General features: G+C 43.7%; 2 protein-coding genes and 1 long non-coding RNA gene across 14 annotated transcripts in view; 2 read left to right on the forward strand and 1 right to left on the reverse strand.

Annotated features, from left to right (window-relative positions):
• mvb12ba (multivesicular body subunit 12Ba) overlaps positions 1–17,654 on the forward strand; it is a 76,933-nt gene extending 59,279 nt beyond the window's left edge. For 8 of the 9 annotated variants that reach the window (XM_037265891.1, XM_037265896.1, XM_037265893.1 and 5 more), the window contains 3 exons: positions 11,367–11,422; positions 16,469–16,528; positions 17,420–17,654. In XM_037265891.1, the coding sequence (XP_037121786.1) occupies positions 11,367–11,422; positions 16,469–16,528; positions 17,420–17,506 (203 nt within the window). In that variant the 3' untranslated portion in view covers positions 17,507–17,654. The remainder of the gene's footprint in view (positions 1–11,366; positions 11,423–16,468; positions 16,529–17,419) is intronic. The other variant, XM_037265892.1, reaches the window with a different exon arrangement.
• LOC119131444 overlaps positions 1–26,782 on the reverse strand; it is a 546,859-nt gene that overhangs the window by 495,376 nt on the left and 24,701 nt on the right. The window contains exon 2 of the long non-coding RNA XR_005099656.1: positions 17,106–17,112. This is a non-coding gene — a long non-coding RNA (uncharacterized LOC119131444). The remainder of the gene's footprint in view (positions 1–17,105; positions 17,113–26,782) is intronic.
• fbxw2 (F-box and WD repeat domain containing 2) overlaps positions 22,635–26,782 on the forward strand; it is a 79,025-nt gene continuing 74,877 nt past the window's right edge. The window contains exons 1-2 of one of the 4 annotated variants that reach the window (XM_037265846.1): positions 22,640–22,978; positions 25,261–25,698. The gene's annotated coding sequence lies outside the window, so the exon portion shown is untranslated. Of the gene's footprint in view, positions 22,979–24,415; positions 24,560–25,260; positions 25,699–26,782 lie in introns of those variants that run through there. The other 3 variants (XM_037265848.1, XM_037265845.1, XM_037265847.1) reach the window with 3 other exon arrangements.

The following is a 26,782-nucleotide window of genomic DNA, read 5'->3' on the forward strand; positions in this document are numbered from 1 at the left end:
AAGTTTGAAAAGACTTTTTGAACACCAAATTTAATTTTCATACAGAAAATGATTACATCTGAAACAAAGATTGACAATACATTCAAGAGAAAAAGCATGTTATTTTGCCTCATTCAAATCATGCAAAAACTCTATCACATCTTAATATCTGAACATTTAAATATGTAAACTAAAGTGCAATCACATTTGTAAATGAATGGCTTCTGGTTTTTGAAATGTAAATAAACCACAAACTACTGTGATAAAACAACAAAATTGCAATAACTACATTAACCATCAAAGTGAAGTCTAACTGTAGTCTTGAAACAAATCAGAATAAGGAAAAACATTGCAATAAAATAATGCAAACTGCTACCGCTATTGTTGGGGAGCCTGAGGACTGTATAGTGGGCTCGGATGGTTATGCTCTTTTCGCCCCCGGGTGTCGGTCAGAACACAAAAGGGAAGACGTGGTTCAGTTTTGATTGCTTTACTGAATTATTGGCAAAAAAGTAACAGGCACTGTGGCTCGTAGGGGCATACAGGCAAACTGGCAAAAGGGTATAGGCACATGTTTGGTTGGAAGGATGTGAGAGCAGGTGTGTGGAGTGTACATGGGTGAGTCTTTGAGTGTGTGAATGTGATTCTTGTGTGTGTGATTATTGTATGAAGCGTGTGTGTGTGTGTGTGTGCGTGTGTGGTTCTGTAATAGACAGAAATACACCACGTAAGTCAACGCTCAACTTCTGACGTCACACAACATTAGGCGCACATTACATAACTAACTGCGCGTAACGGTTCCACGATACTAAATAACCATAAATGAAATACTCTCGGCAACACACCAAACATAAGTCATCGAGACAACAAAATACATGTGCTGGTGACCATTAGTCGTAACGGCTGTAGTCATGCGTGTACGCTGCTCGTACGATGGGAAGCAAACTTAAAGGAGCGCGCCGGAGCTGACAATCAAACGGCGCGCACACGAAGCAAACCGCAATCGGACAAACGGCACAACAGTGGACAGTAGTAACAATGAAATGTATATACTCACTTTCGATCAGACGCACACGATCACAGCAACATACTCAGTCGATACCAGCAACCTTTAACTTACCGCTGCGCACAAGTGAATGGGTATAATGTCTAGACCCCGAATGTAAGACGACCTCCACTTTTTCAGTCTTATTTCAATTCAAAAAACATCGTCTTATATTCGGGCCAATTCGGTATTTAACGAGTTTCCATGGAAGTGGGTAAGCAAGTTGTCTGTTTAGCCATGCTAACCAATTGTGTAAGACTTTCAAGGGATACGTTTTTAAATTTTGAGAGGAATATCACATAATTGTCAGCTTCCGTAATCGCCGGTCTTGACTGAGCGTTTTGAACGGTCACAATGATCTCATTCCTAATGGATTGAAGCAAAACATTTAATGAACTCATCGGCTGGGTGGGGGGAGCCTATCGGAGGCCGGCTGCCGTTGCGTTAACTTTGCCACCATATCGGATAAGTATTTAGGATTGTTTTTATTGAGACCAATAATTCGAGAGAAATAGTTTTTGCTGAAACAAGCGCTTCTTTGTATTTCAGGAGGCTGTCACACCATGCATGATGGAAAACCTCAAGTTTAGTTAGACGCCATTTGCGCTCAAGCTTTCTACATAATTGTTAAGCGTACACGTATCATCCGTGAACGACGCGAAGCTGTGGGATCAGACCACACACTTAGGTTTGCAGTACACACACGCTCAATGCTCAATGTCTGATCCCAACCGATTAGTTGAGTAATTTTAACCATGCTAAAATCCTGGGTAATCGTCTTCAGCTTGTGCGACGGTTAGCAGAGGGGTGGATAGCGAGGCGTGGCGACGTTGAGGAGGTAGCTTCCCGGAAAAGGTGCAGCAACTCCCGTCATTGCTGCAGACCCAGATATGCTCCCCCAACCTGGTACCTTGGCAGGGCTGGGAAAAGCGTCTCCCGCGTGACATCAGTACAAGTTATCTGCAAGCCTACAGTTCCAATTACCGTATTTTCACGATCATGAGGCGCTTCGGGTTAAAAGGGGCAGACTAAATTACGGGGTCTATTTTGTATTTAATCCACACATAGGGCGCACCGCATTATAGGGCGCATGCATGCCATTATTTACAGTAAACCAAAAAAAACGTCATGGGAGCAAGAAAGTGAGTTCGGTTGTACAAACCGGATTCGGTTGAAGTCGGGAAATTGTGTCAAATGTAAATAAAAACAAAATACAATGATTTGAAAACCCTTTTCAACTTATATTCAATTGAATATACTACAAAGACAACATATTTAATGCTCAAACTCATAAACTTTATTTGATTTTTCAAATAAGAATTAACTTAGAATTTTATGGCTGCAACACATGCAGTTGAAGTTGGCAAAGGGCATGTTTACCACTTCGTTACATCAACTTTCCTTTTAATAACACTCAATAAACGTTTTGGAAGAGAGGAGACTAATTCTCTTAGCTTCTCATGTGGAATTCTTGCTTGATGAACCGCTTCAGTTGTTCAACAGTCCGGGATCTTCCCTGTCGTAATTTCCGCTTCATAATGCGCCACACATTTTCAATGGGAGACAGGTCTGGACTGCATGCGGGCCAGGGGAGAACCTGGACTCTTTTACTTTGAAGCCACACTGTTGTAACACGTGCAGAATGTGGCTTGGCATTATCTTGCTGAAATAAGCAGCGGCGTCCATGAAAAGACGTCGCTTGGATGGCAGCATATGTTGCTCCAAAATCTGTATGTACTTTTCAGCATTTAGGTTGCCTTCACAGAAATGTAAGTCACCCATGCCATGGGAACTAATGCACCCCCATACCATCACAGATGCTGGCTTTTGAACTGTGCGTTGATAACAGTCTGGATGGTCCGCTTCCTCTTTGGTCCGGAGGACATAACTTCCATCCATCCATCCATCCATCCATCCATCCATCCATCCATCCATCTTCTTATGGCTTATCCGGGGTCGGGTCGCGGGGTCAGCAGCTTTAGGAGGGACTCCCAGACTTCCCTCTCCCCAGCCACTTCATCTAGCTCATCCTGGGGGATCCCAAGGCGTTCCCAGGCCAGCTGAGAGACATAGTCTCTCCAGCTTGTCCTGGGTCGTCCCCGGGTCTCCTACCGGTGGGACATGCCCGGAACACCTCCACAGGGAGGCGTCCAGGAGGCATCCCGATGAGATGCTTACTTTACTGCCGATGCTGCACCGATCCGCCTGTCGATCTCGCACTCCATCCTGCCCTCACTCATGAACAAGACCCCAAGATACTTGAACTCCTCCACTTGGGGCAGGATCTCATCCCCGATCCGGAGAGAACATTCCACCCTTTTCCGACCGAGGACCATGGACTCGGATTTGGAGGTGCTGACCCTCATCCCGACCGCTTCACACTCGGCTGCGAACCGCTCCGGTGAGAGCTGGAGATCACAGCCTGAAGAAGCCAACAGCACCACGTTGTCTGCAAAAAGCAGAGACGCGATGCTGAGGTCCCCAAACCGGACCCCCTCAACGCCTCGGCTGCGCCTAGAAATTCTTTCCATAAAAATTATGAACAGAATCGGTGACAAAGGGCAGCCTTGGCGGAGTCCACTGGGAACGAATCCGACTTACTGCCGGAAATGCGGACCAAACTCTGGCATCGGTGATACAGGGACCGAACCACCCTTATCAGTTGGCCCGGCACCCCGTACTCCCGAAGCACCCTCCACAGAACCTCCCGAGGGACACGGTCGAACGCCTTCTCCAAAACCACAAAACACATGTGGACTGGTTGGGCGAACATCCATGCACCCTCGAGGATCCTGCCGAGCGTTTAGAGCTGGTCCACTGTTCCACGGCCAGGACGAAAGCCACACTGCTCCTCCTGAATCTGAGGTTCGACCTCCCGACGGACCCTCCTCTCCATCATCCCTGAATAGACCTTACCAGAGAGGCTGAGGAGTGTGATTCCCCTGTAATTGGAACACACCCTCCGGTCCCCCTTCTTAAAGAGGGGAACCACCACCCCAGTCTGCCAATCCAGAGGCACTGTCCCCGATGTCCACGCAATGTTGTAGAGGCGTGTCAGCCATGACAGCCCCACAACATCCAGAGCCTTTAAGAACTCCGGGCGAATCTCATCCAACCCTAAGCCCTGCCACCAAGGAGTTTTTTAACTACCTCAGTGACTTCGACCCCAGAAATTGGAGAGTCCGCCTCAGTCTCCAGGCCCTGCTTCCACAATGGAAGGCATGTAGGTGGAATTGAGGAGGTCTTCGAAGTATTCTTCCCACCGACTCACGACGTCCCGAGTCGAGGTCAGCAGCACGCCATCCCCACTGTAAATAGTGTTGACGTTGCACTGCTTCCCCTCCTGAGACGCCGGATGGTGGACCAGAATTTCCTCGAAGCCATCCGGAAGTCATTCTCCATGGCCTCGCCAAACTCCTCCCACGCCCGGGTTTTTGCCTCAGCAACCGCCGAAGCCGCGTTCCGCTTGGCCATCCGGTACCTGTCAGCTGCCTCCGGAGTCCCGCAGGCCAAAACGGCCCGATAGGACTCCTTCTTCAGCGTGACGGCATCCCTTACCGCCGGTGTCCACCAGCTGGTTCGGGGATTGCCGCCACGACAGGCACCAACGACCTTACGGCAACAGCTCCGGTCGGCCGCTTCAACAATGAAGGCGCGGAACATGGTCCACTCGGATTCAATGTCCCCTGCCTCCCCCCGGACGTGGGAAAAGCTCTGCCGGAGGTGGGAGTTGAAGCTCTTCCTGACATGGGATTCTGCCAGACGTTCCCAGCAGACCCTCACAGAGCGTTTGGGTCTGCCAGGTCGGACCGGCATCTTCCCCCACCATCGGAGCCAACCCACCACCAGGTGGTGATCAGTTGACAGCTCCGCCCGTCTCTTCGCCCGAGTGTCCAAAACATGCGGCCGCAAATCCGATGACACGACTACAAATTTGATCATCGAACTGCGGCCTAGGGTGTCCTGGTGCCAAGTGCACACATGGACACCCTTATGTTTGAACATGGTGTTCATTATAGAAAATCCGTGTCGAGCACAGAAGTCCAATAATAGAACACCGCTCGGGTTCAGATCGGGGGTGCCGTTCCTCCCAATCACGCCCTTCCAGGTCTCACTGTCATTGCCCACGTGAGCATTGAAGTCACCCAGTAGAACGATGGAGTCCCCAGAAGGAGCGCTCTCCAGCACTTCCTCCAGGGATCCCAAGAAGGATGGGTACTCTGAGCTGCCGTTTGGTGCATAGACACAAACAACAGTCAGGACCCGTCCCCCCACCCGAAGGCGGGGGGAGGCTACCCTCTCGTTCACCGGGGTGAACCCCAATGTGCAGGCGCCCAGCTGGGGGGCAATAAGTATCCCCACACCTGTTCGACGCCTCTCACCGTGGGCAACTCCAGAGTGGAAGAGAGTCCAGCCCCTCTCGAGAAGGCTTGTACCGGAACCCAAACTGTGTGTGGAGGCAAGTCCGACTATGTCGAGTCGGAACTTTTCTGCCTCGCACACCAGCTCGGGCTCCTTTCCAGCCAGAGAGGTGACATTCCATGTCCCAAGAGCCAGCTTCTGCAGCCGGGGATCGGACCACCAAGGTCCCTGTCTTTGGCCGCCGCCCAGCTTACACTGCACCTGACCCCTTTGGCCCCTCCCACAGGTGGTGAGCCCATGGGAAGGGGGACCCACGTTTCCTTTTCGGGCTGTGCCCGGCCAGGCCCCATGGGCGAAGGCCCGGCCACCAGACGCTCGCCTTCAAGCCCCGCCTCCAGGCCTGGCTCCAGAGGGGGGCCCCGGTGACCCGCGTCCGAGCGAGGGAAAACGAAATCCATTTATGTTTTTCTTCATAAGGGGCTTGTGTGAGCCGTGCTTTGTCTGGCCCCTCACCTAGGACCCGTTTGCCATGGGTGACCCTACCAGGGGCATGAAGCCCCAGACAACATGGCTACTAGGATCATGGGGGCACGCAAACGCCTCCACCACGATAAGGTGACGACTCACGGAGGGGACACAACGTCCAGTGTTTCCAAAAACAATTGGAAAAGTGGACTCATCAGACCACAAAACACTTTTCCATTGTGCATCGGTCCATTTTACATGAGCTCGGGCCCAGAGAACCCGGCGCCGTTTCTGGATGTTGTTCATAAACGGCTTTTACTTTGCATGGTAGAGTTTTAACCCACACTTACTGATGTAAAGACGCACTGTATTTACTGAGAGTGGTTTTCTGAAGTTTTCCTGAGCCCATTTGGTGATATCTTTTACACACTCATGCCGGTTTTTAAGGCAGTGCCGTTTGAGGGATCGAATGTCACGGTCATTCAGTCTTGGTTTCCGGCCGTGGCGCTTACGTGCAGTGATTTCACCAGATTCTCTGAACCTTTTGATGATATTATGGACCGTAGATGTTGAAATCCCTAAATTCCTTGCAATTTTGCTTTGAGAAATGTTGTTCTTAAACTGTTCAACTATTTTCTCACGCAGTTGTGGACAAAGTGGTGAACCTCGCCCCATCCTTGCTTGTGAATGACTGAGCATGTTTGGGGAGGCTTCTTTTAAACCCAATCATGGTACCCACCTGTTCCCAATTAGCCTGATCACATGTGGGATGTTCCAAATAGGTGTTTGATGAGCTTTTCTCAGCTTTCTCAGTATTTTTTGCCACCTTTCCCAACTTCTACTGGCTGTGTTGCAGCCATGAAATTCTAAGTTAATTATTATTTGGCAAAAACAATTAAATTAATCAGTTTGAACATTAAATATGTTGTCTTTGTAGTGTATTCAATTGAATATGAGTTGAGAAGGATTTTCAAATCGTTTGTTTTTATTTACATTTTACACAATTTCCCAACTTCAACCGAATCCGGTTTGTACTTTATTCTACTATTTAACCATTGTACTCACATTATTGTTAATATTCATACGCAAATCCGTCTACGTCCTCATCTTCTGTATCCAAATTAAACAGTTGGGCAAGTTCGACACCTGACATGCCAGTTTCCCTCGTCATTGTCTCGGTGTTGTCACGTTGCTCTTCGGCAATGATCCCGGCTTTCCAGGAAGCTTGAATTGTGCCTCGTAAGCATGTCTCTTTGTCTATGCCATTTTAGAGGATCCTAATGCTCTTTTCTTTGCACAAACGATTGTATTTATTTATCAATGGCGGTGGAGGTACGTACCGTAATTTTCGGACAATAAATCGCGTTTTTTTTCATAGTTTGGGTGGGGGGGCGACTTATAATAAGGAGCGACTTATGTGTTTTTTTTTCAAAAATTTAAAAATAAATAAATAATGAAACCGCGATAAACGAACCGCGATGTAGCAAGGGATTACTGTAATTTGAATTTCAAGTGACGTCAGCGACGCGGCGTGGCGCGGAGGTTGTTTACAAAAAGGACAAAGATTGATCACGGGATGACAAAGATGACGAAGGGCCCCACGTACTACCGGCATCATTAGCGGCTTTGTTTCTAAGTGACACGGAGGATGAAGAGTTTGAAGGATTTAAGGATTTGGAGTGACAGAGAAGGTTTGAAAAACTATTACCCTAATTTTCCATGTAAAATACTTCCCCGTGCATAATACGCACCCCAAAAATGGCTTGTCGATGCTGGAAAAAAGCCTGTACCCATGTATAATACGCACCCAAATTTTGACTCTTACTTAAGTCCGTAAACGTAAAATTATTTCAGAAAAAAGATCATCTTTGGGAACAACCGGATGTTATTCTGCCGGTCAGTATCACTGCGCATGCGCTAGCAAACTCGATAGCGAAGAAATGTTTCGGATTTGTGTAGGGTACATTGTGACAGCAAACGAGCAGGTGATCGAGCAAGCATCTGATACGAGAGCATTGTGTTCGTATGGAGCGTGTTTGAAGTGAACAGCAGAGAAGAAAGGAACAAGGCAAAGTGTTGTGAAATAAAATATTACCTGTAATACGCATTTAGAACTGAACTCTCGCTCTTATATAGCTGACGTGTCTTGCGCATCCGTTCTGCGCATCTGTAATGGCGGCCTCCGTATGATATCCGGTCTGCGATGGAGATTAAAAAACAAACAATATTTGACAATAACACACCATCAAGGATTGCACCATCGCATCAAACGATGTCGTCAATTATGAATTTTACTGACTAAGTGTGTTGGGCAGGATGGCTGAATGCGATGCGCGATTGACAACAAACAAGAAGAAAGGTGTGATTTCAAGTTTTATTTCGAGGGAGATTTTCTTCAAAAATTGTTGTACCCATGCATAATGCGCACCCCAGATTTTAGGACAATAAATTAGTTAAATTTTGCGCATTATGCATGGGAAAACACGGTATGTCTTTTACGCACGCCCGGTCCTACTCTACGGAGCTCTCTTTCACCTCTGTGGATAGAAGTCGGGGGCCGGCGATCGGCCGGGTGGCTGTCCGGGGATGGTGGATGGGGCTCGGTCATGGCTTTTACGCACGCCCGGTCCTATTCTATGGATCTCTCTTCCACCTCCGCGGCTGGAAGTCCACGCCGCCACACGCCTGGAAGTTTGTTTTTTTAAATAAAGAGCCGTTTACCAAACCCACGTCTTTCCTTGTACTTTGTTAACGCTACAATCTAGTTATATACTAGATCTGTGGAATAACGACGAGGCTGACGTCAGGGCACAGGCGCGGCGTTGTTGACAAAGGACGAGGAATTTGATCGATGGATTTAATGATTTAGAGTGCACAGATGGTTTGATATTATTGCTTATATAATAGTTATTTGATATCTAATTTATATATTGTTGTATGGGCCTGTGGAATATTTTGAAGTGCAAGCGCCGTCAGCGGCGCGCACCCATTGTTGACAAAGGACGATCGATGGATTTAATGAATTGGAGTGACACAGATGATTTTATAAACGTGTTATTTATGTAATAGGTTTTTTTAATAACTCTGAATGTTACGTCAGGCCCGTTCTCAGCTCTTCGTTTGTGTTTTTGTCACGTTAGCATACCTATCGTTTAGCCTGTTGTTGCTCGTTCATGTCTGTTCTTGGTGTTGGATTTTGTCGAATAAATTTCCCCCCAAAATGCGACTTACCGTTTTTTTCCATGTATTATGCGCCCCCATGTATAATACGCACCCTAAAAATGGCATGTCGATGCTGGAAAAAAGCCTGTACCCATGTATAATACGCACCCAAATTTTGACTCCTACTTAAGTCCGTAAACGTAAAATTATTTCAGAAAAAAGATCATCTTTGGGAACAACCGGATGTTATTCTGCCGGTCAGTATCACTGCGCATGCGCTAGCAAACTCGATAGCGAAGAAATGTTTCGGATTTGTGTAGGGTACATTGTGACAGCAAACGAGCAGGTGATCGAGCAAGCGATACGAGAGCATTGTGTTCGTGTGGAGCGTGTTTGAAGTGAACAGCAGAGAAGAAAGCGCATCTGTAATGGCGGCCTCCGTATGATATCCGGATAAAAAAATGAAGAAATAAATAAAAAAATAAAAAAAATTGTACCCATGTATAATGCGCACCCCAGATTTTAGGACAATAAATTAGTTACATTTTGCGCATTATACATGGGAAAAAACGGTATGGTCCGGAGTGATTTACCGTTTTTTTCCGTGTATAATACGCAAAATTTAACTAATTTATTGTCCTAAAATCTGGGGTGCGCATTATACATGGGTACAATTTTTTTTTAATTTTTTGTTTTTTAATTTAATTTTTTTTTTTTTTTTTTTTAAGAAAATCATGGTACTGGTACGAGTATTGATTTATGTATTGTTCTCTTCTTGTCATGTTGTGAAAGAATGTGGGTTGAATAAATACCGAAAGAACAATAGTGTGTTTGTACTGTGCTCTGGTCATTTCGTCAAAGAAGGGATAATAGTCCTCTTCTCTTCTTGACTGACAATGAATGTGATAGTTTAATACAATCAGCAAATAACAAAATGCGTATTACAGGTAATATTTTATTTAACAACACTTTGCCTTGTTCCTTTTGTCTCTGCTGTTCACTTCAAACACGCTCCATACGAACGCAATGCTCTCGTATCAGACGCTTGCTCGATCACCTGCTCGTTTGCTGTCACAATGTACCCTACACAAATCCGAAACATTTGTTGCGGCTCCGAGTCACGACGAGGGGCAAGTTTTGGTTTCCAAGGGTGTTTTTATTCCTCTTCAACGTCTCTCCCATACAGAGCCGCCTTTTTCACATGTCCGCACGTCACTTTCCTCTCTTTTCATCTGATCGCGGTGGTGCCTTTATGGGCAGTCGGAGAAATCAACGCCAACAAAAAAAATACATCCAGCCTAGTTAAGACCATACCAAAGACTATAAAAATGGGACCCATTGCCTCCCTGCGTGTGTGACGATCATTGGGACTTAAAAAAAAATAAAAAATTGGGTGCGTATTATACATGGGTACAGGCTTTTTTCCAGCATCAACATGCCATTGTTAGGGTGCGTATTATACATGGGGGCGTATTATACACGGAAAAAAACGGTATATGTTTTTTTTCACGTTATTGTGCATTTTATGGCTAATGCGACCTATATTCCGGAGCGACTTTTAGTCCGAAAATTACGGTACGTACTCTACGTGTTACGTGAAGTCCTCTGATTGGTTTACCGCCCCGATCTACGTAAAACGTAATGTCCTCTGATTGGTTCATCGGGTCTACATATTACACCTGTTTATTACGTCTCTGTGTGGCGGGAGCCACACAAAACAACTTTACAGACTTGCACAAACAGTAATATTTATCTATCAATGGGGACGGAGGTACATAGTACTTTGCACGGACGATAGTATTATTTACCAATGGCGGGGGAGGTACGTATTTCTCTACGTGTCACGCCCAGTCCTCTGATTGGTCGACCGCCACGAACTACGTAAAACGAAGTGTCCTCTGATTGGTTCATCGGGTGCCTGTATATTATGTCTCTGTGTGGCGGAAGCCACACAAAACAACTTTACAGATTTGCACAAACGATGGCGGCGAAGGTACTCCTCTGTGTTACGTCTAGTCCTCTGTTTTTTTTGTCCCGATATACGTACGTACGCAAAACAATGTCCTCTGATTGGTTCATCGAGTCTTCATATTACGCCTGTATATTACGGAAGCCACACAAAACAACTTTACAGATTTTTGAATTTGGTCCACACAAAAGGCGCACCTTATTAAAAGGCGCACCTTTGTTTTTGGAGAAAATTAAAGGCTTTTAAGTGCACCTTATGGTCGTGAAAAACGTAAACGTAATCAGCCGACTATTTAATCAGTTGCACCATACTCTTTTTACTCTCTCCATTGCACAGTTATGATGTATTAGTGCGAAAGCTAAATATAATTTCTGTGTCTTTTAGCAATGGATGGAGTGCCATTCATCATCTCTGAGAAGTTTTCATGTGCCTCATCAGAAGTAAGTTTTGAGAATCCTTTCCAGTGCTAATAATAAATATTGTTTATACATGCAAAAAGCACTGTGTTTTTCGCACCATAAGGCGCACTGGATTATAAGGCGCACCCTCATTAAATTTTTTATTTTAGAAATTATTTCATATATAGGGCGCACCGGATTAAAAGGCGCATAAAATAGAAGCTATACTGCAACAAACTGAGGTTGACTAGGGTTGCGGTATGCATCCACTAGCCAATAACCAATGAGCCCTCTGTAAACAATCGCGTTTCTCAAACTATCTCCTATAAAATGATCGGAACTGACTAAAGTTCGATCTAACACATTGGTACTGCTTATGTTTCCCTTCCATATCAATCCGTAAATTTACTCGAAACATTAACAGAGCAGCCTATTTTGAAATGAAATAGCCTCGTCCGTATAGCAGCTATCATTATGGCATTAACCACCCGCAAACTCCCATGAGCCTCAGCTCGCAGACTCCCATGAGCCTCAGCAAAGTGTCGTGGCAGCCCCCTGTAAACAATCACGTTTCTCAAACTATCTCCTATAAAATTATCGGAACTGACTAAAGTTCGATTTAACACATTGGTACTGTTCACTTATGTTTCCCTTCCATATCGATCCGTAAATTTACTCGAAACATTAACGGAGCAGCCTATTTTGAAATGAAATAGCCTCGTGCGTATAGCAGCTATCATTATAGCATTAGCCACCGCAAACTCCCATGAGCCTCAGCTCGCAGACTCCCATGAGCCTCAGCAAAGTGTCGTGGCAGCCCCCTGTAAACAATCACGTTTCTCAAACTCTCCCATAAAAGTGATCGGAACCGACTAAAGACTGATTTAACACATTGGTGCTGCATGTTTATGATTCCGTTGGATATTGATCCGTAAACGTACTTGAAAACATTAACGGAACAGCCTATTTTGAAATGAAAAAGCCTCGCAGGTAACACAGCTATTCATTCACGCCCCTTGACCACGGTTGCCGTAATGCTGGGAAGCGATGCGACCTTGTAATTTACTAGTCGTACTAAAACGTACTGAAACATTTTGGCAGAGCGCTGTGTACAACCAGTATGGATCAACATATTCATCAATTGATCCATATATAAGGCGCTCTGCATTATCAGGCGCACTGTGTTTTTTTGAGTAAATTTTAAGTTTTTAAGTGCACCTAATAGTGCGGAAAATACGGTAGTATTCTTGTGTAAAGTCGTGCAAAAATCAGGACATTCTAGAAACCTTTTTTTTCGTCAACTTTATTTATATATCCCATAATCACAAACAAGTCTCAAAGGCTTCACATAGCCAATGTTGATAATTATTCTCAACATCCCCTGATCTTAACTCCCAGGAGGGCAAGGAAAAACTCACGAAACCCCAACTGGGGAAAAATGAGAAACCTTGAGAAGGGACCACAAATGGGAGGATTCCCCTTCCAGGATGACCAGGCTGCAATGGATGCAGAGTGGGCAACATTGAACACACAATATAAAACAATCCAAAGAAAAAGTAGATGTCCATAGTCAAAATGAAGAGCTGCAGGAAGATTCCCTCAGTTCTCATGGTAGTGTCTGCAAAGGGGTAGATCGCCTCAGATTCCTCGTCCTGATTAGTTGATGTGGAATCCAGACAGCTATTTTCAGTGTCACCTAAGCCAAACCCAATGAAAACAAATCTGTCTGAGGCCTTCAGACCTGACTGAGGCCTTCAAAAGAATATTGTAAGGTTATGAGTGAGGTGAACGATAAATAATTACAGGAAATAAAAATGCATTCAAAAAGAAATGGATGACTAATGTCTGCATTTGGGTCCTCAATCCCACGCGTCATGACAAAAAGGCCCTTGGGCTTCAGCCCAGTCGAGCCCAAAAACGGTAAAAGTTAAAAAAAAAAGTAAAAGTAAATAAGTGGCAGATGTGTACTGACCATGAATTGAAATGTGATTGGTTATTTCTGAACACACCCACGTCTTATGGTTATTTCTGAACACACCCACGTCTCACTTACAGTATAGGAAGGTGTGCACAATTAATATTTCATATTTTTATTTTTCCTCTCAAAGATTTTTAAAATTATTTTAAAATGGTTTGTCATTTTTTTTTAATTAAGATGACAAAAGCTTAGTGTTTTAAACATGAGTGTAAATATTCATATTTACTGTATGTCTTAAAAAGTGGGCTGTAATTTGTGTGCATTCAACTCCTGCTGTTTTGTTTATTTCTATACATGTTAGGTCATATAGAATTGTTCAGCTACTAAATGGTAGGAAGAAACACATGATAGTCTGGTCTGATTCTCGTGTACATATGTTACTGCTTAACATTACCGTATTTTCCGGACTATAAATCGCTCCGGATTACAAATTGCACTAGCCATAAAATCTAAATCAGTTTTAATTGATTGACCAAGTTTGTGCATGCCAAACAGGGAATTTGACTCCGGTTGATCTCAGCCTCTGTACAACATTTAAGTGACTAACAACATTCAGGTAACTAATAACATTTAAGTGACGAGAACAGGATGTTATTGCACAGTGATGACTTTGAGTCTCTATGAGTGGTGAGAGTTCATCAGAGCGACAGCCTGGAGGAAGAAGCTGTCTGTGTCTGCTGGTTTTGGCGTACAACGCTCTGTAATGCCGTCCAGAGGCATGCATAATGCATAATAAAGAGGAAAAAAACATAAATTGCACCGGAGTACAAGTCACATTTTTGGAACTTTATTTGACAAAATCCAACATCAGGAAAAGACAACAACAGGCTAAACGATATGGTATGCTAATGTTACATAAACAGAAACGAGGAACTGAGAACGTGCCTGACATAACATATTAACAGTTATTCAGATAACTATAACATAAATAACAAGTTTATCAAACCATCCATGTGACTTCAAATCATTAAATCCATCGAAATCTTCATCCTTTGTGTCACTTATAAACAACGCCGCGCTGACTCCGGGAGTACGTGCGGCGCTGACGTCGGACTCATTGTCAGTTGCGGTTCGAAATATTCCACAGGCCTATATAACTACCGTATTTTCCGCCCTAAAAGGCGCACCGGATTATAAGGCGCACCTTCAATGAACGGCCCATTTTAAAACTTTGTCCATATATAAGGCGCACCGGATTATAAGGCGCATAAAATAGAAGCTATACTGCAACAAACTGAGGTTGACTAGGGTTGCGGTATGCATCCACTAGCCAATAACCAACGAGCCCTCTGTAAACAATCGCGTTTCTCAAACGATCTCCTATAAAATGATCGGAACTGACTAAAGTTCGATCTAACGCATTGGTACTACTTACCTATGTTTCCCTTCCATAGCGATCCGTAGATTTACTCGAAACATTAACAGAGCAGCCTATTTTGACATGAAATAGCCTGGTACGTATAGCAGCTATCGTTATAGCATTAGCCATCCACAAAGTCCCACGAGCCTCAGCTCGCAATCTCCCATGAGCCTCAGCAAAGTGTAAACAATCGCGTTTCTCAAACGATCTCCTATAAAATGATCGGAACTGACTAAAGTTCGATCTAACGCATTGGTACTACTTACCTATGTTTCCCTTCCATAGCGATCCGTAGATTTACTCGAAACATTAACAGAGCAGCCTATTTTGACATGAAATAGCCTGGTACGTATAGCAGCTATCGTTATAGCATTAGCCATCCGCAAAGTCCCACGAGCCTCAGCTCGCAATCTCCCATGACCCTCAGCAAAGTGTAAACAATCGCGTTTCTCAAACGATCTCCTATAAAATGATCGGAACTGATTAAAGTTCGATCTAACGCATTGGTACTACTTACCTATGTTTCCCTTCCATATCGATCCGTAGATTTACTCGAAACATTAACAGAGCAGCCTATTTTGACATGAAATAGCCTGGTACGTATAGCAACTATCGTTATAGCATTAGCCATCCGCAAAGTCCCACGGGCCTCAGCTCGCAATCTCCCATGAGCCTCAGCAAAGTGTAAACAATCGCGTTTCTCAAACGATCTCCTATAAAATGATCGGAACTGACTAAAGTTCGATCTAACACATTGGTACTGCTTACCTATGTTTCCCTTCCATATCAATCCGTAAATTTACTCGAAACATTAACGGAGCAGCCTATTTTGAAATGAAATAGCCTCGCGGGTACAACAGCTATTCGGTGACGCCCCCTGACTACAGTTACCGTAATGTTGGGAAGCGATGCGACCTTGTAATTTACTAGTCGTACTAAAACGTACTGAAACATTTTGGCAGAGCACTGTGTACAACCAGTATGGATCAACAAATTCATCACTTGATCCATATATAAGGCGCACTGGACTATAAGGCGCACTGTCGGCTTTTGAGAAAATTTTAGGTTTTTAGGTGCGCCTTTTAGGGCGGAAAATACGGTATATATAAACTATGTGTCAAATAACTATAACGTAAATAACAATTGTATCGAACCACGCCTGTCACTCCAAATCATTGAATCCATCAAAATCTTCATCCTCTGTGTCACTTAAAAAAACGCCGCTGCTCACTCCGAAAGTACATGCGGTGCTGACGTCGGACTCATCGTCAGTTGCTGTTCCAATTATTCCTCAGGCCTGTATAACTATATGTAAACTATATATCAAATAACTATAACATAAATAACTTTATCCAACCGTCCGTGTCACTCCAGATCATTAAATCCATCGAAATCTTCATCCTCTGTGTCACCTATAAACAACTCCGCTGACTCCGGAAGTCAGTGGATGGTGGAAGTCAGTGGATGTCAGACTCATCGTCAGTTGCAATTCCACACGCCTAGAGCGCCCTCACGCAGTTTAAAGTGAAAATAACATAAACGACTAGGATGTAAGTAGTGTGTTAATGATCAAGTAATAACGTAATAATAATTTCACATATAAGTCGCGCCTGATTTATAAGTCGCACCCCCGGTGCTAATTATGAAAAAAACTGCGACTAATAGTCCAAAATTATGGTATATTATTTGTAGAGATGTTTCACAATACTGCATGTTTAACTTGTTCTCAAAACATTGTCTTTCTGTTAAGTTGCAGCAGATGGATCTCATTGGGATTACGATCAAAACATTGGCTGAAATTGAGAAAGAAGTGAGTATTTAAAGCACATTGAGTTAATTGAAATTAAAAAAAAAAAAATAGACTTTTGATTAGCAGCATGAGAGTTGATAAATCGACATCTCTACTTAATTCCGTCATTTGTGGACCTTCGAACCAGTTTGGCTTGCTGGGTGAACCTTTAAATGTGGGTGTTCCCTGTACATGCATTCTACATTTGAGCACTTTTCCTCTTGTGCGCTCCAGAAGTTTCGCACCTCTTGGGGGTAAAATATCATATTGCCCATTTTGAGTCATTTCACTTCTTAGACAAATGATGCATGGTAACAGCCCCAGCGGCTGACTGTGACAGTGTGGGGCATATACGCTCACCTCCTGCCCAACAGCCATAATGTGTCCATATTACATTATGCCGACGGATGGCCAAATGTTGCCATACTTCCTTCCTTCCTTCCTTCCTTCCTTCCTTCCATATATATATGTATGTGGGGGCCTCTACTTATAAATTTAATTCGTTCCATGATCGGGTTGTAAGTGGAAAAGTTTGTAAGTTGAAACAATGTTTCCCATCGGAATCAATCGATGTAGAAACAAATAAATACACACAAACCTTTACACTGCTAACATGAACAGGGAATGCCTGAGCAAAGGAGATGGGGGGGTTCGGAAGTAGAAATATGGTTCCTAAGTAGATGTAATAAATTCGCGAGGCTCCAGTTCATACCTCAAAAAGTTCATAAGTATAAGCATAAGTTGAGGTACCACTGTATTTGTCAGGAAAATCACAATTAAATATGTTCTTGAAATTGTTCAGCCCTAATGGCATCTCAAAGATGCAGTATTTTTAACAAGGCTATGGAAAATTGACTTTTTAATTGTTATTGGTATTGTTGAATAAGCTTGGAATTTAAAAAAATCTTTCAGTATGATTACAGTTTTCGTACCGAACACAGCGCTGCAGCACGGCTCCCACCCAGTCCAAGTCGAACACCCCTGAGCTCTGAGGCCTGATGAACCGAACTACTACCTTCACCACTTTCTCCAGCAGGACAGAACTGTTCAAGTCCACTGTTGGCCACTCTACTAGACTTTCTTCGATACACTCCACTCATCCACAATTGTATTGAGGAATAAATGGGGCAACACTGAATTTGTAGAAGCTGTTTTGATCCTTTTCATTGTATCAAAATGGGTATGAGAAGCAATTTAACAGAAATAAAATGTGAAGAGAACCACTCAACTTAAAAATCAAATGGGAAAGATCATTGTTCAAAATCACAATGTAGACACATTTTGTTATTTTACCTTGACATATGGTTTTGCTTTTCTGTGTATAGCAGTTAGAACTGACACTAACTAATAATTGATGAATTTGTCGTTTATCCAGTAATCGATGAATTGGATGCAAAAAGTCTGGTTTAATTTTCATCCCTTTATTCAAAAACATGACATTAAGATGACTGCGCACAAAATGCAGAAAATTGGCAAAAATGTTGATAATTGAATTCCAAAGCAAATATTTTATTTTGATTCAACCCAAAGATGATCGGTCTTGTTTCGGAGGGATGGACGGACGGACGGACGGATGGAAGCACAAATTACCTTTGCAACAGTTTTACCTCCATATATGTATATGTGGCCTTTGCGTGATGTACGTATTAGGTCGCTAATGTATGACAACTAGGCAGGTGACCACGGGGAAGCGCCATGTGAGGACGCGTTCTGGCTGAGCTCCCAATTGGAACTGTGATCTCCATGGAAGATCATCATGGAAGAGAGAAGAGATTCACCGATTTTGTGCCCTGATGCCTGCGGGACACATACGATCTCCCCAAATCGCCCACTTTGGATATCGCCCACCGAACTCTGTCCAAGAGGAATGAAGACAGGGCGCCTTAGTTTGTCGTATTTCGATGGATACTTTTAGGACAGTGGTTCTTAACCTACCGAACCCCACCAATTTCATATGCGCATTCACCGAACCCCTCTTAAATGAAAAATAAAAGATTGTTTTCCAAATTCAAGACATGTTTTACTCGTGCGCAAAATGAGCCGTGCATGAACATCACCTTGTTCAAAGAAAAGAAAAACACAATGCATTAACTCACAACAAATTACATACCTGCAAATCAGTGTGACTTCTGCTGCTGCTTTTGCGAGACCAGTTCAGATATGCTCAGACAGACTCACCGAACCCCTAGGGTTCGATCAAACCCAGGTTAAGAACCACTGTTTTAGGACAATGGCGAGAAGGAGGCTTGTTTGTGGTTGTCCTGGTTAGTACTATCTTTGTTTTGAATATTACACAGTTCCGATGGGGCTTGGCCCCACAGGGTAGGCTTAGTAGAAGTTTTTGTTGATTGGTAAATGTCATGTCTTTTTGCAGTCTCCCATTGGGAGAGGGGCCTGCCAAGGGGTTTTGTTTTTTGATCTGGGTTTTTTTATGTTTTTCATCTAATTTTTTTTGCTGCCACATTGTCAATGTAGAGCTTTACTGCTTACCAAAGGATTCTATTAGCAATGTCTCCTGCCAGAAGGTAACATTATTCTTTGCTGTTTGTTATAATGGCTCTACCTGACCCTGGTAGACTTATGACGGCTACAAAATTGGAACGTTAAGGGGGATCAACCCTCTGGTGAAATGCAGCAAAGTATTCACATATCTATCCAAGCTGAAAGCAGATATAGCCTTTTTGATTGAGACACATTTGCTTGATAAGAATCACACATGCCTACAAAAAGACTTAAGGGAAATGACAGAAGTGAACTGTGATGAAATGATATACATATGTATATTAAGATATTATCTATACATTATTTAGTTATTGTTTTATTTTTGATTTTCCACCTTTTACAACACACACATACCTTGGAATTAGACCAGGTTCTTATTCCTTTTCTCAAACAGTGCCTGTATTTGTCCACAAATAAAGAGCTGGACAGGTCAGTCTCTACTTTTATTTGAAACAATACCTTTCTGTGAATTCGGAAGGCTTTTTTGGCCGGACAGAAAGAGAATGGAGGTCTAGCACTCCCAAATTTCATGCGGTAAACATTCATAAACTAATGTATTGGATAACCACGTCCTACGAGGGTGGAGGCATGTTATGGGCTGAGATGGAGCTACGCTACGCTTATCCTTTGTTGTCATCCCTTGTTTTTGCCCCACTCCCTTTGAGTGAAAAGCGATTCATAAATAACTCTCTGGTGAGCAGCTCACTTCATATATGAGCACAGTTCAGAACATACTGAGGCTGCATACAGGCCCTATCTTCCCTCCGAATTGAGTCAAATGCACTCTTCCCCCCTCGCTCATGGATGCAGCATTCAAATTGCGGGCCAGAAAGGGGCTAAAGCGAGTGAAAGATCTGTTTTAAAGAAAGGGTGCTAATGTATTTTAAACAGATGATGAGTGACTACGGCATTCGCCTGTCACACTTTAGATATTTACAAGGGCCTTTGTCAAGAAATCTTTTACTTGTCCCTTACTCCACCCAGACAGATGGCATGACGAGTGGCTGGAGCAATGGTGAGCAAACTATAGCGATATCCAAAAGATGGCATTCCCTTCACTGGCCCGCATAAGGGAGTAAGGGATTCTTGGCGCAACAATACACTGTATGCGAATGGAAATCCTCTAAGTCTTGGCATCTAACAACAGAATACATTCATCATCTTTCTGCGTCAGACACAGACTGCTTCGATTTAAAGTGCTCCATTGATTACACGTATTCAGAAGCAGGCTTGCTGACATCTAACCAGGTGTTGACTTGACCTGCATCACGTCCCATCAGGACCCAGCCACTGCCATATGTTCTGGTCATGCCCATCTTTCACACGCTTTTGGTTTTTGAGACTTTCTCTTATGTGTGCAGAAAATAGTTTAGTTGCAATATTTAGAGTGGTATTTGACAAAGCAACTGTCTGTGGCTCATTCCAATGCTGTGGCCTTCTCTGTTGGCTTGACGCCTTATCCTGTCCAATTGGAAGTCAGCTGTGTGTGGCAACCAGGGCTGTGGACTCGGGGACTCGGACTCGGTCGGACTCGGTCATTTTTGCCGGACTCGGACTCGGTGCTGATTTTGACCGAGTCCACCGAGTTCGACAATAAAAAAAATACGTTCAATTTTATTTTCATCATGCTGCTGAGAATGCGCGTAGGAATACTGTCCACAGCCCTGCTTACGATCAATGCGGCCACGTTGAGTTGCACTTAGGCTAATGTTTACATTATGTACCAATGTCAAGGACGATTATGTCACCCAGCTTATATCATTGATGTGTTTCGATAGTTGTGGGGTCGTCACTAATTATTTGTGTTTAGATAAATGTCTGAGCTATAATGGTGTAATTAATGATTAAAAAATATTATCTTACATGTCCTGTGTTTCAGAATGGTTATTTAATTGGGCGAGAGTGTGTGTTTTCAAGCGTTTTGCCTCATGCCAATGGCACTCAGGGCTAAGGGTGGGCTTCAATGACTATTTTTGTAAAGCCACGCATTTAATACCATGTCAAATAATATATTAGAGTGTAGGTTATGTTCCAATGTATCCACTTCTATCGGTTAAATTGTCAACCGTACATTTATGACTACGCCATGAGTGATCTACGTTATGAACTAGCACAACTCCGGTAGGGCAGGGAAAATGTTATCGATCCGACGTCCGATTGGAACGTCGCCTCACTTTTACGTCCGCGCTCTCAGCAAGGGATCCTATATAAGCCGAACCAGCCAAGAAATTGGGGCAATGTTGGCACTTGGTCAAAGGAAAGAGAGCCCATTTGTTACAGCTGATCGTTATCCGTCCGGCCTCAAGGCAGCGACTCGGACACTAACAGCAATGCCAATCAGCCAAGTCAGCGTAGAGCGCCTGTTTTCCGGGCTCAGGTTTATCATGTCTGATCAGCGCGGCGCGTTGAAGGCTGACTTGGTTGAGGCGATTTTGTTCCTAAGAACAAACTCAAGTCGTTGAATTGAAACTTGAAAGTATCTGTTTATTGTATTTGTTTATATGTTTAATAAAGACAAAGCCATCACAAAACTGTTGTAATTATTTAGATTTTGATCTAAATTAGCCTTGAATAAAGACTAAGCAGTCACATGAATTGACAGAAAAAATGGACAGCCGGACTCGGACTCGGTGGTCAAGAGGCCGGACTCGGTGCAAAAATCCGACCGAGTCCACAGCCCTGGTGGCAACCATTCTTGGATTATTTTTGTCTCCGGCAGTGTGCATAAAGATGTGTAGAGACATGCGTTAAAGTGACGTTCGGTAAAGTTGTTGCTACTGTGCCGAAAAACAATGATCGTGTCTGAATTCCCCTTTTCCCCTAATTCACTATATTCCATTTGGCAATTTGGACAGCCATTTTACTAATTTTGTCATTGCATATCAGGTGACCACCATATGTGGACAAAGTGGCACATTAAGATCTGACTCTTTATTGTGAATAAAAATTAATGAATTGAAATTGTACTTATTTCCTTTATTGTAAAGATTATTAATTAAATTAAATGACTGAAATATAAAAAGTACTTATAACAATGTGTTTATGTGAAATAGCCCACATGCTGCTTTTTGCAAATTCTATGGGTCTGATGTTTATTATTTTACTTATATTTGCGATGCACATTTAACTAAAATGTTTAAATAAAATGTTATAAAACGTAAACTGTATATACATTTAAATAAAATGTTATAAAACAATATTATATTATTGTTGGAACGTTTTTGCATTTCCGGACCCTGGTCTACTAAGTTGGTTGCACTACAGCAGTCTACTGTTGTAAGATGGCCGACCAGTAGCAACAGAATGAAGTCAATCTATAGTAGTGTGTGTGTGTGTGTGTGTGTGTGTGTGTGTGTGTGTGTGTGTGTGTGTGTGTGTGTGTGTGTGTGTGTGTGTGTGTGTGTGTGTGTGTGTGTGTGTGTGTGGGCGCGCGCGTGTGTTTGTGCGTGAGTGTGTGCGTGCGCGTGTGTGGTGAAAGGGGGGGGGGGGGCGTTTTATAATCTTTGTATCTGCATAAATTTGTTTCACTTTTTTTAGATACATTATTTTAAAGATTACTGTAATTCATCTTTTCGCTAAAACCAGAATTCGGGACGCTCGGGATCATTGCTCCAGCTACCGTAACGAATCTGCCCATGTGTAGAAGAAAATTGTTGCTCCCGTGAAAACCCCTGCAACAGTAGCCACTGATACAGTTCACCATCCTCAAACATAAAAATCTAGAATTCACCCAGTGTATTTAGCTGTAATAGCATCTGGATATATATGAGGCGCTATGCCACTAGATGCATTATGTGACGTTTTCTGTAAGGAAAGAATGCTGGCGTGGTGGACAGCAAACGATACCAACGAAGCTAGCTTACTTGAAAAAGCATTTGAACTTGACTACTGCCAGGTTACCTTCCAGCTGAATACTATATTAAGTAAATGAACTATGGCTAAGGTGGCGATAAGGATTTCTCCAATCCGGTTAGTACATATTTTATATCAACATTTTCACTGTTAGACAAGTAGACGGTAAGCTGTTTTTACTGACGAGAAAATGGTCTTTGTGGAACTGTTCTTACGTTGTCACGTTCATCCCTCTGCATTTGCCACTACGCACCCAAGTCGCAACACTCATCCTAGACTATAGTAGTTTAAATCTCACGGCAGTGTTTGCTGTGTTATGGTTTGTTGTGTGCTAGTCACGGTAAGACGTCGAAAACATTGAACTAGACATTCATCTGTCAGCAATAACATTTTACTAGTTAAAATTTACTTTCATAAGAAGCTCGGAAATGCAATTTATTTAAGGTATTCAGTCGTTTTTAAAATGTATAGTCATAATAATATTGTAATTTCAAACCAGAAGTGTCGTCTTGTACTGCAACGTTTTCTCTCACAAACCATTGATAATATTTCACATAGATTTGACCTCCTAATATTCATAAAATTACTAAAATTAATAAATAAAAAGTAATTAGTAAGTTAAGCAGTAAAAGTCACGGAATAATGTAACTAATGTCACTTAAAAGTTTTTTATATTTTTGGAAGTAGTTAATTTGCAGTGACCAACAACTCTATTATTACTCTGTTGTGATTGGCTCTGATTGGTCAGTTGCTGGAGCGAGGAATTTGGGCCTGCCGTGAATTGGCAATTTATTGTGATAACGGTAGGTTCAGTGTTGGGAAAGTTCTCTCATTTATTATAATCTCTGGGGACTTTTACCATGCTACCTTAGATGCTACTTGGCCTGTACTCCATTAGGCTGTTGACTGTCCTATGAGAAACAACAGGACTACTAACCTACTGTATGTTAATGTGAGGGATGCATACACTGCCACACCCCTGTCCCCATTGGGGAAGTCGGACCACAACCTGGTTCACCTACAGCCTAAGTACGCCCGCCTGTTCTGAAGGCAACCAGTTATGACTCGCACCATCAGGAGGTGGTCCCCTGAGATGGAAAGTGCACTTTGACTCCACTGACTGGAATGTGCTTGATCCATACGGTGAGGACGTTGAGTTGCTGACACACTGCTTGACGGACTATTTGACCGTCTGCACTGATGTGGTCTCTCCTGTTGAGACAGTCTGCTACTACCTGAATAATAAGCACTGGGTGACGCGGGAAGTAAAGGCAGGGAGAACAGGAAGAAGGCTGCCTTCAGGAGCAGGGACATGGAGGCCATGAAGGCACTGCAGCGGAAGGTCAAAAAACTGTGGGAGGGTGGCCAAAGACGCCTAGAGGAGAAAGGTGGAACAGAAACTGATGTACAATGATGAGAGCCGTCTGGGACGATGTGAGGACCATGATGGCCTACAACATTAAGTCCAGAGACGCTGACGGGTCCATGGAGCGGGCAAATGAACTGAACATATTTTTTATGTTATCTTTTTTTTCCTTCTATGACTCATAGCCCCCCCCCCCCCCCCCCTAGACAACACATCATCACTGCTCCTTGCGTCCCCCCGTCCCCCCCATCTTGGCACATGCCATCACTGCGGACCAGGTCAGCCGACAGCTGAGGAACCTTCATCCCAGGAAAGCAGCAGGCCCCGACAAGGTGTGTCTAAGACTACTGAACTGGGGGAGCCACTGTAATGAGTCTTAAACCTCAACCTGTGACTAGGGAGCGTGCCTACACTATGGAAGATATCTTGCATCACACTGGTCATCGCCCCCTAGACAACACAGTATCACCACCCCTTGCCTCCCCCTCTCCCCCGATCTCGACACATGCCCTGTCACACATCACCGTGGATTAGATCAGACGACAGCTGAGGAAACTTCATCCCTGGAAGGCAGCAGGCCCGGACAAAGTTTGTCAAAGACTGCTTAAAACCTGCGCTGCTGAACTGGGGGAGCCAATGCATTGGATCTTCAACCTCAGCCTGCATCTAGGGAGAGCGCCTACCCTGTGGAAGACGTCTTGCATCACACCAATCTCTAAATAGTGACCTGAATGACCTCTGGCCGGTTGCGCTTACTTCGCACCTGATGAAGACGTTGGAGAGGATTTTCCTCAATCTTCTCAGACGTCAAGTGCACCACATCCTGGATCCCCTTCAGTTTGCGTACCAGGGTAGAGGATTCCGGCCCTTTACCTGCTGCCATTCATCCCCTCCCCCACCGTCTGTTGTCTTCCGGGTTAGAGCAACGCTGGCGTCTGATCTGTTGACTGCCGCTTCTGTCCCGGACTGTGTCTGTTACTTGTTTTTCGTTTTCCCATTTTCAGTGCGCCCGTCTCTTCTTTTATTTTTCTAGTGTTGTCTTCCGTCCACCTAGCATCTCTGCAGTTCCACTCGCACCTATCTATTTCCTCTCCCTCGGACTACCAGATATGTTAGCCAGCTAGCCAACAGCCAGCTGGACCCTACTGCCTCACGGCTCTGAGCCTGTGGCCGCTTGCTCTGGACTCGACAACAACTCTGACCCAGCTCTCTGGCCATCCGGCCGGCATCCTCCGGAGGAGCCTCCACTCCCTGCGAGCTTGCCAGCCATGGCTCAGCTGTGTGCCACCACTGGAGCCTGCCGTTTGTGCGGGTACAGTCGGGGTCAACCAACATCACCACCCGGTCCACTGCTGCTTCCACACAAAGCTGGGATCCTTTGCCGTCGCCGCTACATCTGGACTTCCCCGACGGATCACCCATCCTCTCTTTCTGATCCCTCTGCAAAGAAAAGCGGTGCCGCACAGCAGCAGTACGCAACCTTTTTACTAACAAGTGTGTAAGTGCATCAGACATCACAAAAATCACAACAAATCCATAGATTCGACGTAATTAAGATAAGAAAAGTAGATACGACATCAGTAATTTGCTGATTACTGTTATTTACAGACATGGTTCAACATTAGTAAATTATTAAACCTCTCAAAAACAAAGTTAATGCTATTTTGAAGAAGGAAGCTGACTTCAGGAAACAAAGTCAAATCTAAACAGCTCTACCATTGAAAGAGTTAAAGAAAATAAGATGTTTGTACTCGTAGTGGATTACCTCTTAGGATGGAAACCACATATTGTACATGTAAACAAGAAATTAGCAAAAAGCATGTCTGTCAAAAGCAGTGGTCCCCAACCTTTTTTGCGCCACGGACCGGTTACATGTCAGAAATATTTTCGCGGAACGTAATCGGAGACAATGACACCCGAAGTGATTAAGGTTTGTCTTTTATTGCAGGATGCTTGGTCTCCATGTGTTGAAGCAGTTTTGAATGCTTCATTGCCTGGTTAGTTAGCCTGTCGCCACATATTAGCTTTGCGGGCTCGACTGAGGAAACGTCACGTGACCGGGACGAGTGTCTTGACCTGAATTAATTGATTGTCGATAATTTTTTTTATTTTCTGTGCGGCTTGGCGGCCCGGTACCAAGTGACCCACGGACCGGTACCGGTCCGCGGCCCGGTGGTTGGGGACCACTGCTATAGAGGCTACAAAATAAGTTAACACATCAACTTTATAAATAGTCTATTTGCCGCCATTAGAACCACATCTATACTATTGTGCTGAAGTTGGGGGTCACACTAATAGATCTTCACTGAAACCTCTTTTCAAACTGAAAAAACAAGCAACAATAATTCTATTTTAACCTTTCCACTCAAACTGACTTTTTTTTTTTAACTCTTGAATACTTTAGCTCCAGGACCTAGTCAAATATATTACATTACAAAACATGTACAAAGCTTTCAAAAAAGTGTTGCCTGAAAATATCAGATGTGTATTCAAACTGTTGGATTTGGTCCACAATTTAGGGAGCGCGCTATCTGCGCCTCACGGCAAAAGCCATT

The sequence above is a fragment of the Syngnathus acus genome, chromosome 12 (genome assembly GCF_901709675.1).
Source record: "Syngnathus acus chromosome 12, fSynAcu1.2, whole genome shotgun sequence".
NCBI lineage: Eukaryota > Metazoa > Chordata > Actinopteri > Syngnathiformes > Syngnathidae > Syngnathus > Syngnathus acus.